The sequence below is a fragment of the Buteo buteo genome, chromosome 4, assembly GCF_964188355.1.
Source record: "Buteo buteo chromosome 4, bButBut1.hap1.1, whole genome shotgun sequence".
Classification (NCBI taxonomy): domain Eukaryota; kingdom Metazoa; phylum Chordata; class Aves; order Accipitriformes; family Accipitridae; genus Buteo; species Buteo buteo.
In genome coordinates this window covers 53,483,097-53,496,944 of record NC_134174.1, presented here as the reverse complement: position 1 = coordinate 53,496,944, position 13,848 = coordinate 53,483,097, and the positions used below count along the sequence as shown (strand labels likewise).

Sequence of the window (13,848 nt, the reverse complement as noted above, 5' to 3'; positions counted from 1 at the left end):
TAGGATTCCCACAAACCATGAGGAGAATTCAGCTCATGATATTTGGCATGAATATCATGCTCTGTTCCTCATGCTGCTACAATTTCCATTTCAAATAGCAGGAAACAAATTGCCCTGTGGTATTTTTCAGGACAGCCAGTGGGAAGAACACAGGACCAAAGCCTGCTGCAGAGCACAGGCCTCAAAAAAGTGCCCGAGTGTAAGAAGAAATACTTCTTAGAGGTGGCAAAGGTAATGAAAAGTAAAAGTTAAATATGAATCTAAATTTTCATGGTCAGAAGAGCACCTAGCAAGGGCTAGAACCTCATGCAGACATGGAACAAAACAGCAAAGGGGTTTTGCTGGATGAATGGGCTGGCACAGGATGTTATTAATCTCCAAAATTCAGGTTACTTATTACCAGGACATGCAGTGAATCCTGGGGAGAATTAGGCTCAGGAAAGGAAACCCATTTACAATCAAACTGTATTTTGACCTTCAATCTGTATGTCTTCATTACTCGCCCTCCCCCGCAAAGTCCTTGTCTCAAATAGTTCAAAATACAAACATGAAATATTTTGGATAAGGCAGCATGGGTACACAGTGGTAAGAAGGACAAGGGACTGTCACAGCAACCCATCCTTCCGACAAGTGCTCGAGCCGCCCTGTCTGCCCACGTTACATGCAAGGGGCTGCTGCGGAGGCGTTAAACCACCATCACCTCTGGGGGACCGAGCAGCCCTGAGGCATCTGCAAAGACTACACCCAGGACTGGGCCCAGCAAACAGAAATTACAGCTCTGACTTCTCACCCCATCTCCCCCAGAGGAGTAAGAGCACAAGCCACCCTCCATTCCCAGCAAGGAGGTACAAGCAGGGAAGTCCCAAGCTCTTCTGTAACACTTGCCTCCAGCTTCCTGCTCTATCCTCCAGCCTGTCCAAAGATGCTTACTGGGACAGAGAAATCAACACTCTGCACTGTCAAAAGCCAACAAAACGGAGGTTGCTTCAGCTGAAGTAGTGACAAGCTTGTGACACAGCCAGTCCAGCAAAGGGGAAAGATTTGTAGCATGGAAAAGAGCTGCTAGCTGGCTCTGTTAAGATGAGCACAGCCCCTCAGCAGCAGGAATGGCCAGCAAACCTGAGCCCATGCAAAAAGCAGCTAGAGGTCTGCCGCTTCCCCGCCACCGCTGTTCTCCCCAGCCCCTCTGAGCACTGTTCTCCCTCCGGCTACGGGAGGTCCCAACCTCAAGCCAGAGCCCACCTTCCAGCCGCAGGATCCCCAGCCCAGCTGCACCACTTCCAGCAAGTTCACATGAGAACAGGCTTCTTTCCTCATGTCTCCTGCAAGAGCAGGGGTATTGAAAAGATTATTTATTAACAGTGCTGGGACAAAGGAGGAGGAAAGAAAACAAATCCATTTATAAAATCAGCTAAAGAGAAAACTTGTGACTCTAATGGTCTCCTTTGTAATTCCTTAAGTGTGGTCTCGAGCTGCCCTGGCATCACTTCTTGTGATGCTGAATCAGCAGAACAGCCCCACTTGTGTGGTAAATAGCCCGATAAGGGCAGAATAGTCCTGAAGAAGAAAGTGCTAGCTTATGCTGCATCCGGATTTTTCTTGGCTTCTGCTAGGATTTGGGAAGACTGATAGTGGCCAACTTTCTCACCACTAAATACCAAGCAGTGACTCACATTAGCATCTACCTCTGCAATCCAGGACGTATGCTTTCCTCTGGGACAAGGTAGAAACGAGGATAAACAGAAAACTCATGTGAGAGCTGTCTCAAACAATACCAGTCAGTACTAGCTGAGCTCTCAGACAGGACCATACCAATCCTGAATACTTTGCCAGACTTTTTTTTTTGATAACATTTCTCAAGGGGGGACAGAGAACAAAAATAACAAAACACTGTTCTGTTTAACAGTTACCCATAGCAGAGAAAAGCTGAGCTAAAGTTTCCAACAATTATCAGTACAAAAATCCTAAAATAGACATGCAATGTACCGTTTTTTAATTTAAAACTGGCTAGGCTAGGAGTTCTATCATGTGGATTGAAAGCCACATAAGAGCACAAGGCAACGTATCAAGACGACAAGACACGTTAGAACAACAGCATTAAAATGCTCAGTATAGCACTGATACGGATGAAGGAACAAAGGCCTCAAGCAGAAGTGGCAAACTGCACTGTAATTCATTGGGAGGAACTACACATTCAGGGAGGATAGATAAATAATGTCCAGGGTATCTATGGAAACCACCATCCTACGCAGGAAACAATAAAACTTGGAAAAAGACAAACATGAAAAAAATAACTGAAACTTCAGATACTCATAAGGACAATAACGCTAAGTGAAAGCAGGTTTTGATCCCAAATACATGGGGGCTTAAAGAGATGTGAAGTATGGAAATGAGGGCTAGCAGGATGAAGGACAAATAGGAGCTATACGGTAACTCTGCAAAGAGAAATCTCTGAGGCTGTCTCCTCAGAGCAGATGTGGGAGCCCTAGCTTTAAAATCCATTTATAAACTGGCTGGGCTTCCACACCACTCTTGTTCAGCTGACTCTCAGCAGTAGGTCTCCTCCTGGGCTGTGACCTGCTCACCCTTTGCACAGACACAAGGGAAGTCGACTTACTTTGGGTGGGAACGGTGAAGGCAAAAGGCTGGGGACAGTAGTTTCAGCTTTGCACTTCCCATCACTGAAAGCATGTGACAATCTTCCTTGCCCTCCTGTTTTGTTTTGTCCACTATATTTGCCCAATCATTTTCAGCCCTCAGAGCCTCTCACGGCTCAGTTTGGACCTGATTACATTTTTGTACCACTGATCACACCAAAACAAAAACCTCTTAAACTCTGCTGAGTTTACCAATTATAAACAATGGTTTCACATCTTTTTCTCATTTAAGAATGGAGTCGTTTTTAACATAGCTATGATATACAAAATCAACGTAGCAACAGTGCAAGACCTTACGGAACAGGAAGATGACACCTGTTTCAAAAAATGGTTTCAGTGGCACACATTTCCTCACCCACGCTCACTCCCCCAGTACTCCCAGGCACCAAGCTCACCCAGGGGCTCTGGCAGGATCCTGTGTGAGATGGGACCAAGGGTGGCAGATGCCAAGTCCTCACTGCATCTCTCGGGTTCCTCTGCAGTGGCAAGCTACAATTTTTGGGCCGGTCTTTTGCCATCTTTAGGAGCTAGTGGTTACTACAGTGTGATCCCTTCGCCTCAAAATCACATTTATGTCCTCCCCCGAGAGCCCTAGGACAGATGGCTGCTCAGTACATTTTTCCCCCCTCATTTTGGGTACCTTAGTTCCCACAGTCTGCCTTCCTGCTGGGAGAGGAAGAGGACGACTTGCACACGGGACGTGCTGCGACCTTGCTGTCATCCTTTTATTAATGGAGCACTTTTTTTTTGCAAAGGAGTCATCTGTACGGGGGCTTTATCAGCACCCATGCCTTCTGCTGATCAGCTATCTGTGTTGAGGCTTATCAGGGTGCAGGCTGCTGGGCTTATCATAAACACCCCATTTGTCAGCATTTACCCAGTTTTACTGCAGTTGGTCACATCCTTGGTTATCAATACAGACCATTCTTTTAACCCTTGCTCTGTTGCTTCTTCTAGTCCTCTCTCTCACACACACACACTTCCATTCATGTTTCCTTCAAGCCAGTTCTAGTATTTCTGCTTCTTCAGGTGCATGCCTGCCTTATGCACAGTGTGCCGGGACCTTCGTTTCACAGGCTGTCATCACGGCTGTGAAAAGGTCTCCTTGGCTTGGTAAGGTTACGGGGGACCCTAATAACAGCAAAGGAAGCGGATTTTAGGGCTGCTCTGGGGTCTGCTCCTGCATGCAGCTCTGCTGCTTAGATGCAGCTGGGTCTTCTGCCCAGAGCTCATGGCACAGCATGCACGAGCACAGCCCCAGCGGCAGTCTGCTGGAAATTAGACGATGCTGAAACCCAAGAGAGAAACAATGCAGCCTGTCCCTGGGTGTCACTACCAGACTCACCATGAGCGATTTTAAACAGTTTACACCCAAGACCTCACTGACAATGTTAAAGCTGGAGCTGTTTTCAGCCTGTCACGTCCCGAGCAGCTCCCTGTGACAGTACGGGGCGAGACCACTGTCACTAGTGTAGTGCAGACCTGGTAGTATTCCTATACACAGGCTCACAGGGCAGGGCTGGCATTAACCTCAGCTTTCCTCATAAAGCTCCTGGTGAGACAGGATAGCAATTATCCCATAGCAGAACCACAAGACTCACAAGGCGGCTTTTGTGCACACACATTTTCTCATGCTCATGTCATAGCCTTATGAGTCCAGCCTTCTCTCAGCACATAGACTCCAAGCAAGGCCAGGACTGTCTCACTACTATCCCACTATTCCCAGGCTCCCCTTGACTCTGTGGCTTTCACAGCTGACTTCAGCTCTCAGCAGTGCTGTCTGCCCACAACATATGGGGAGCTAATACCAAAAAGGTAATGCTGGAGCCAACCATCATACTTCTCTGCTTGTTGAGCCTCAGCCTTTACCTAATAACAAATCATAACATTTGAATTTGTCACAGTGCTTTCCACTCATATACTGCCAAGCAGTTTACAGAGGTCAGCACCATTAGCCCCATTTCCCCAGATAATGAAAAAGCACAAGCTAGTAGCAAATAGCCAGCCTGATGCTCTGTCGCCTGGACCACCTTGTCTGCTTGTCTGGGAAGCTCTTACGAACCACGGCTCCCAGCACGCTCCCTCCTGTAGAGAGGCAGAGTTCCCAGGGTCCGGGGAGACAGCAGCACGCTTCAGCTACACCTACTCTTAAATTCATCTTCCATCATTTTGATATATTCTCTCCTGTTCTGCCAGACTAATAGCAACTTGGAGTTTATTGATCTAGTAAAGTATACGCACGACTCTTACTGCGAGATCTATCTAGTTCTGCTACAACTTTAAAAACATGGGAAAAATGGAAAATGTCATTTAGGTTAGGAGAAACATACTGAAAAAGAGCAACAGAGGCAGCAGAGCCCCATAGCAGGAAAGAAGGCATCCCCTGTGTTTCCTTCCTGCAGTCTGACTTCAGGGGCGAAAGTAGGAGAAACCAGTAGAGTAAAAGAGTTGTTTACTACTTTATAAAGGAGTCAGGGACTACCTAACAGCAGTCCTGCTGCGTTTATATATAATCTCTATGAAATACTAGTAAACGTAAAGACTAACCGCTACACCACACCAGAAGTTAGCGAGATGTGGTTTACAGCAGATTACAATGTAAATTTATAGTTGCAGTCTCCCGAGAAGTAAATGCGCAGAAAAGGCTCTCCAAGATCCCTATTTACAGAAGGGCATCTATTCCTAGCAAGGCTTATGGGATCCAGTTAACATTCTCAGAGACACCAAGTAGCCACAACATCAAAAGGTCCTTACATTGGTAGAGAAATTACTAGTCTCTGGAGCTGAGACACACTTTGTAACCTAAAAAGCAACTGTAAAATTACTGTCTTTAACAAGGAGTTCATAGCACAGGGCCAGGTTCTGTTGTAAAACACTATTTTTAAGATGAAATGCACAGGCTTAGTTTCACAGTTGGCTTAACTCATCTGTTTGCTCTGCCACAAAAAGGGACTATCCTACCTCTGCCTTTTACCATAGTTCTACCTTGCGCTTGTACAACTGCAGATTGCATTTCTAATTTTTATCTATTTTTTAAAATTTTTTTTTAACCGGGCTACTCTTCAGATGGGTTAAGTTCTCTGGTCAGGCTGACACAGTCACAAGCACAGTGTGGGAAAGGAGCTTAAGTGGTCTGACCTTTTCATCAGGCAGGGTAGACATAGCTCAACCCAACTTCATATGTTAAACCACTTGCTAAATTTATTTTTAAACTTGCAACCAATTCATTTCAAAATAAGGTCTTAATTCTCTCTGGCTAATGACAGAATAAATTCTAAACAACAATGCTGTAATGTTCTTTTCTTTTCTTTATGGCTTTCATGCTTTTTTGTCACAACAGTATTTCTAAGTCTTGTAAACAGGAACCTGACCACTAGTTTTACCAGAACAAAGTTCTTTTCAGCTTCAGCCGGTTTTGTGTTTACCACAGTCTCAGACAAAGCTGAGAAACAGTAAGCTTCCTATACTATTTCTGGAAAACAAGACTAAATATATAGAAGCTGCAGATCAATTTATTGAGCACATTCAATTCAAGGCAAAATTGCAGATTTCCAGTGTTTCCCACAAAGCAGCTGGAGCAGCAACTAAGGGCTGATCTTGGCCAAGAGCAGATGTTCTCCCTGGCAAGAGCTGCCCACTGCCATTCTGGCAAAAAGCAGGTAGGCGGGAGGGACAATTTTCAGCAGAGGAACAAATCCCACTCCATTACCTGTCCCTACCACCAAGCCCATGCTCCGTATGGGAGCTCCATCTTCCCTCCCACTGGATGCCTGCTTCCTGGGCTTTGCCATGCTCCATGGATGTTTTCATCCCATCAGCTGTGCTGCAGGGTCTTCAAATTCCCTCCTTCCCTCACTTTTGGAGGGGTCTCCCCCCTCTTGCTACAGCCCAGGGAGGAAGGTGCAGAGGCTGCTGCCTCCCCTGCCCCCAGCTGCAATGTCACTATTAATGAACGTTAGAAACCACAGCAGCTCTACTGGCAGTTCCTGCCACTCCGCTGTTTTGGGAGCCCTCCGACCCAAGTGCGAAAGCACGGCAAACCAACCAAGGGGTTGAAGTAGTTTCTACATCCTGAGCTGCTGATTCACGTTTTCCAGGCAGTACGCAGAGCTCAAAGGCCAGGGATGGTTTAAGCTTTGGCTGAAAGATTGCAGATAGTTAATGAACAAACAAGCTAATTCTCATTGCTTTGTAAAAATACATCCATTTTCTTTTCATCCTCCTCCCCAAGAACCACCTGGCATTCACCACATTATATGATCAGGGCAAAGATTCTCAGGAGGATCAGAAACAAAAGGGAGAATACAAATCAAACTAAGAGCCTTTAACTTCTACTTATGCAAAATAAAAACGTTCCCTCAAAGGTGCAAGTCCCAGCCTGTAAACCATTCAGACACCCTGTAAGGGTTACATTTTGGTCAGAAGAGACGTAGTGTGCAGCTGGATGAAGGTCACAAGGGAGCATGGGACAGTGTGGGTCAGACTGATGGGCCCATGTCTCCTCATACCAGAAGCTTAATCACTGCCTACAAAGTATGTTGATGTTACAAGGGGAATTTGAAAGACAATGTGAGGGCAGACAGAGAAGTGGCTCTGCAGATCCTCACAGAAAGCTCTTCCCAAGCTGGAAGGGACCAGTAAGAGCCCTAAAGGGTTCAGACAAGAACTATAACAGACAGAGTTGTAGCATTGCTGGTGGTGGCTGAGCACTGACAGGGTAGTGACAGCAGTGATTGCAGTGACCGCTGCACTGCCTGCATCACCCTTGAACATGAACAGCCAGGACAGCACAAGGGTCAGAGGGATGAGGAGCCCAAAGAGCAGGCTGGGAAACTAATCCTTCCAGCAGCATTTAGGGGGAGCAAATGCACGAGAGGACGTGAGCAGATGAATCTGTTCAGTGTGCACTTAGCCGACTCTGTTCCCTTCCATCTGGTCTCTCAACACTTTTTCCCCTAACTCATTTCTTAATTTGTACTGCTAATGCAGCACTGTTTCAGAGCACAGGGCTGTTCTTGTGTCTCTCCTTGTCTTACAGTGAAGCCCCCCTCCCAATAACTTTAATCTGAGCGACTTTTACCCTCGCCTCCTTCTGTTATCTCACTTGGGCTGGTGTTGGCTTTCAAGCCAGACAAGCTGAAAGTTATTGGAACGCCACCCCCCCAAAAAAAAACCCAAACGAGGCTAGGGACAAGGACAGGCGCCTTTTCTCTTCTCTTTCAGCAGCACAGATTTATGTCAAATTACACCGGCTGTAGAAGTGCACCCGTAGGCTCTGCTGCTCCCCATGTAAGCATGCTGGCAACAGCTCTGCAGCTAGGAAACACTGATGGAAATGCCTGCCATAAAACTTCAGCTCTGCTCAGGGAAGGGAAGTTTCCACCGAGCTGAGAGATGAAGCCAGCTCTCACATCTAGCTGACAAAACCGTAAGAAAATACAATTTAAGAATTGGTCCCCATCTAACTGATCTTTCAGAAAACCAACAGGGGTGCTTCTCTTGTGAAGATGATCCAGAACTTTACTATTCAAGTTTGATCAGCTTCAAGCAATACTAATCCCTTATGGGTTGGCTCCCCAACCAAAGTCATCTCAGTATCATCCACTTCAGCCCAAAGTTCAGCCTAAACACTTCTGTCCTTAACCACATCCTAACCACTTTGAACCGATCATTTCCAGGCTGAGAACCCAGCTCCTGTCTCAACACACTTCAGACCAGATCCAGCTCTGTGGAACACTGTCATTGAGCACGGTGCTAGTAAAAAGGTACAATACACCTAGCCAGGGGGTATTAACCCCAAAGTCCAGTTTGCTAGTTGCTGCCAAACCCACAGGTGCTAAAAGCACAATGTCGTAGGAAAAGAAGACATAACCGAGCCTGGTACTTTTGCACCATACTAAGCCATTTATACAGCTTAGGAAAGGCCAGAAAGATTATCAGTTATAGCTTTTGTAACCCTTCCCTTTTCAGGTGTCCAGCCTCTTAAATTTATTCTTTCTCCTTGAGAAATTCCTTGAGGATTTTCTACATATTTCTGGTAATTACAAGCCAAGAGGCAAACACAGGTTGCAGTGGTACCAATAAAGTTGACTAGAGGACAACCTTCTCCCTCCATGGTAATGCAGCTGTGCATACAATGTAAGAAAGCAAATAAACTGTGAGTTATGGCTTTCACAGATAGATATATATGTATGCATCCATACACACACCTCTGCATATTTTTTCCGGACAACATTGTCTGGAAATCTTTCTAGTCCATTCAGTATTTGAATGCCCAATTTTCCTCCCGAAGTTGCATTAGCTGTGCTTTTACAAGCTTGGCCTGAAGCCTATTATTTGCTCTTTATGTTTCCAACCACTCTTGGCTTCTTTAGACTTTTTCCTCTGACTTAATTGGTATTTGTACTGGTCCTCCTAGCACTGACAAACTCCATCTGTAAATCAGCAATGATTTTATACTTAGATCATTATTGAAAATGTCTAATGCCATCAGTCCTCTTGCAGAATACCTCTGAAAACACAGCTGTTTAATGATGATTTCCTTTGATAACTATTTTTGAGGTCTGTTGTTATCCAGGTCTTAATCCATCAGTTCATTCTTTGCTGGAGAGTCATAGGGAGACTTTTGTAATCAGAACAACATCAGAAATGCATCTATTGCTGTGGAGCAGTTTAAACATGGGAGATACTCGTATTTACTGTTTTCAACCACATTTCCTATTGCTGAAAAATAAAACAAGCACAAATAATTAGTTGGAAAAGAGATCAGATAAAGGACCAGTTGCCTTCCCAGTCCTACACTCATAATCCACCCCCTGGCTATCAAATACCAAACAGGGAGATTAGTTCTTCCAGTTCCCCTTTTGTGAGGTGGTCCTAACCATCAGGGAAGTGAGGCTTTAGAAGTCCCTTAACTTACAGCCCAGATTTATTCAATATTCATTCAGTTTTTAAGAATACTTTTTTTTTCCCCTAGAACTTTGATGAGCCTCCAGCCTCATTTGAAGAAATAAATCAAGAAGAGGATGTTAATAGTGATAACATGCATAAGACAAAATGCAGCCTGTTTTTTCCAAATGAGAATCCCACCAGGCTTGTTTGACATCTGTTTTGTTAAGTCAGCTGACTTACTTTGTAAACAAAAAAAGCCTTCAAGAAAGCAAAGAGAAATGAAATGGTCTATCAGTACTTAAATTTCTCTCCCCTCCCCTTCCCCCTTATAAATGCATTCTCTAGCCGAGTTCCGAACCCAAAAGCAACATATTCCTTGAAGTTGTTGCTGCAGACTCTTGTAGGTGGGACCATCTCCGTTCTAAGATGCAGATTAATATGCTTGCTTGAGGACACCACATGAACTCACAGGTTTGCTTCCATCTGGGATGAGTAATTTCCTTTTTGATGCATTCATTCCCGTTATCCATTTTGACAGTGCTATCCACTTCAACAATATTACTCTGAAAGCTACTTTAACAAGTCTTATCCTCTACAAAACCAAAAGAATATGATCAAACTAGCTATTAAAACTTGATGACTGGGGAGATCTATCCAGTAATTTAGATAGAACTGATGTTAAACTAAATTGGCAACAGTTCTCTAGGCTACCCACCATTACACTGCTGCGATATTGGGTCAACAATAGCACCCTTCCCATTGCCTGGGATATCCTTAGTGTTCTACTCTAGTTTGTTGAAACTTAACATCATTGCACATAGATCTTCTCAGTAACTATTTGGCACATTTAATTTCAAATTGTTACAAAACTTTACTGCCCCCTCCCTTCCCCCCAATGTTAATCTACAAAACAATCTACTTAGTTATAATACTTCCATTAAATATTCCTTCATATCAGAATTCATTCATATCCCCCCCCCCCCGCCCCAATCTGGCAAAGTATTTAACCAACACTTCTGTGGGTTTTTTTTCTGTGTCATCATTAAAATCTTACCCTCTCCACCTCCATAAGGATTATGCAATTGCTAGATATACATTATTTTGTTCCTAAGGGGCACAGAATGCCTCCTTTGAATTGTGCTTGGTCCTGCTAACTTTAGATTTTTCCCTGATATCTTCACTGTCTCCAAATAATCTTCTCCAATTCACAGCCTGTATTTTCTATCAGATGTTCTTCATTTCCTCTTTCTCCACTTCCTTTCCATTTACTTGTGTTAACTTTTATTTGCTGCCTTCACTGCCTGAGTGAACTAGCCAAAGTCATCCTCATTCTTGGTTTTGGAGTGCTGGTCAGTATGTATTCTTTAAATTTGCAATCTTCATTCACATTCCTTTACTTCTCCCCCCCCTCCCCCCATCAGATTTTGCTTTATTACCTTTCCATGCTGGAAAAATCACTGGTCCATAGAGAGCAGTCATCTGATAGAGGTGATTAATTCATCTTGTATATAGATAGCTCCAAACCAGAGTTACTACCTTTTGTTCAGTTCAGTACCTTTTATGTTAAAATTGATACATTTTAGAAGGTTTACTGCTTTTTACTGCTGTCTGCATGAGATCAGTATCGTGCTTTCCCCAGACTGAAGCCCTGCCGTATATTTTTCAGTAACATATTTTTCAGACTGTCACACTTTCTGCCCAGGAAGGTATTCATACTGATCGTTGATACAATCTGTTGCTCTGTAGCACCCCAAACAGAATTTCTTCCTTGGCTGTGTTAGCATATTGATCCAAATTTCAAGGCAGAGCTGACAGTATCAGTATTTAAAATACAGGCTTCCTAAAACTGAAGAGTAGCGTTTCAAGCCTGTTTGTTGCAGTCCCTCTGGACAAGACTCCCAGGAAAGAGTCCCTAATAATACCTTTCTGATGAAGGGACATGCCATTTGTGTCTCATTTCAAGGTGGAAACTTTCCTACTAGTTGATAGATTCTGCCTGTCCTGGACTCCCCCTTGTTGAACCTATTGATTGCTGCCTCTGGAAGGCATGCTGTGAGGTGTTTTCAAAAATATTGCCTCATGTTTTCTTCTCCCCACCCCCCCACCCCCCATGCGGTTTCTTGCTGTTTATTGCACTAATTTTCATTAGGCTCTTGCAAGACGACTTGCATGTTCTGCAGGTCGGCCCATTCTGACACCAACACCGCCTCTTCAGCAATTAGCTCGAGCACTAACTGTCCGTTTTCGTCAGGTTCCTTCTGCCTCTTTAAAATTCCACTCTCTTAAAGAAGGCTCCTTTGGTCCTCTGCTAAATCAGTTCTCATCATCTAAGTTTCTTCCCTGTGATTCCTCACCTCACTAGAAAAGGCATCTCCGTTCATGCATTACATTTCATTTTTGGAATGAAACTTTTTAAAGACTGGTTTCAAAGCTATTCTTATCTCCCTCCTCAGCAGAGGCAAATTATTTCTAAGTATTTCCAGCTTCACTTATGACTGCATAAACTAATGAGCTAACCTTCTCCTGCAGGTCTTTGCTTTAGATTTTGATGTATGTCAAATTGAGAAAACACTTCTTCCCCTCAAACACCATTCATCACATTCTATGAAGTTAAAAACTTGGAGAGATCTAGTTTACCATTTTATTTATGCCTAAAGGAAAAACAATAATCACATTTTGATTCCCTGTTGTCGTAACAGTAATAAATGAGAGACTTCCACCTAGTACTGAACAAGAAACTATCAAAATAGTGGAAACTATTAACCCTAAGCTTCCCACTCCATTTAAAGGCTAAGTTTCTGCCCAGATCTTTTTCCAGTTTATTGCTTCTTGCCTAATTGTCCGAGTTCCTGCTTTGTGTTTAGAAGTGCCGCACAGAGCCCAGTACTGTCAGCAGTGTAGAAAAATGCGCCGTATTGCAGAAGTTGCTGTAAACAGAGGGTAAGACACCCAGACAGGCAAAAGCTGATACTAAACTAGGAAATGTTTCTGCCAAACGTTAAGTGTGACAAGTGCTGCTACGTGCGCCGTGCCAGCTGTTTATAAAAGGCAAACCCCGGTACAAGACGTGTATCTCGTAGAAAAATTACTGTGCAATAAGCACGTCCAGCTACCGCCGAGTCCCTCTCCGGATCCCCAGGGCCGCGGTGACGGCGAGAGGGCTCGCCGGGCTGCCAGGCGGGGAATCCCCCTCTGCCCTGCGCTCTCCCGAGCCCACGCCCCGAGAGCCCCTCGTGCCCAGCACAGCAATTCTTCCAACCTCGGAGCTATCGCTTTCCACCGCGGCTTCCTAGCAGCCGACACCTCCGCTGAGTTTTTGCTCTTTTAAAATTTTTTTTTTTCTTTCTCTCCCTTTCATCCTCCGAGGGCGGTTCTCGGCGCCGCGGGAGCTCGGCCCCGGCGCCGCGGGCTGCAGCCGGGGAGTCACCGCCGGCTCTTCCCCGGCGCGGCGAGGGAGGGAATCCCTCGCACTGACGCGGCCGAACTTCTGCCAGACGCCGTCGCGGAGCCTCCGCTCCCGCCCGCCCCGGGACCCGCCAGCCCCGCGGCCACCTCCAGCTTCCCCCGAGCAGCCGCCTTCCCCCTTCCCGGGCACAAGTTGACATCGTCCCTTCAGAAGCGGCCAGCGCTCCAAAGGCTCGAAGATGATGCCGGCCGGGGGGGGGGGAGGACTGCGGCAAGGCTGCACCCACCCGGGCGAGCCCCCGCCGCGGAGCCTTCGCCCACCGCCGGCAGCGCTCCGCGGGCGCGGAGGGAGGGAGGGAGGGACGCGCCGCCCGGGGATGCCGCAGCCGCAGCTCCCTCCTGACTGGCAAATCTGACGGAGCTCCTCATGAATATGCACAGCCCCCACCCCACCCCCAGCGCCGGCCGCGGGATGCCGACACCCCGGGGAGCCCCGCCGGGCCCCCCCCTCCCCCGCCCCGCGCCCCCTGGCCGGGGGTCAGGGCGGCTCTCGGAGGTCAGCGGTTCGCTTCTGTCCTTACCCTTTGGCTCGTCCATCAGTGCCGGTGCGCGGTCCCTCCTCTCCCCCCCCCTCCTCCTCTCTCAGCCTCCGCCGGCTCTGAGCTGCCTTAGCGAGAGGTGCTCATGAAAATGGGCGCTTTAGTGGTCCATGGCTGTGGGAGGGGTTAGCTCAACTCTACATGACTCAATGCATCTAACTTGCGGGCTGACCTCCCGCTTTCCTTAAAGCCCAGATTACCTCAGAGTTGCCGCGTTACCAGCGCCTCGGGCTCCTCCGCCGGGTCGGAGGGTCCCGCCCGGCCGGGGGGGCTACCCGAGGGAACGGCCGCCGCTG

General features: G+C 46.3%; 1 protein-coding gene across 13 annotated transcripts in view; it reads right to left on the bottom strand.

Annotated features, from left to right (window-relative positions):
- The window catches only part of ENTPD1 (ectonucleoside triphosphate diphosphohydrolase 1), a 37,432-nt gene extending 23,803 nt beyond the window's left edge, over nucleotides 1-13,629 (bottom strand). For 6 of the 13 annotated variants that reach the window (XM_075026141.1, XM_075026140.1, XM_075026144.1 and 3 more), the window contains exon 1: nucleotides 3,298-3,441. Coding sequence is in view for 1 of the 13 variants with exons in the window: in XM_075026137.1 (XP_074882238.1) it covers nucleotides 13,535-13,550 (16 nt within the window). In the remaining 12 variants the exon portion in view is untranslated. Of the gene's footprint in view, nucleotides 1-1,242; nucleotides 1,323-3,052; nucleotides 3,262-3,297; nucleotides 3,442-13,534 lie in introns of those variants that run through there. The other 7 variants (XR_012650139.1, XR_012650140.1, XR_012650141.1 and 4 more) reach the window with 3 other exon arrangements.
- Between the last annotated feature and the right edge of the window lie 219 nt (nucleotides 13,630-13,848).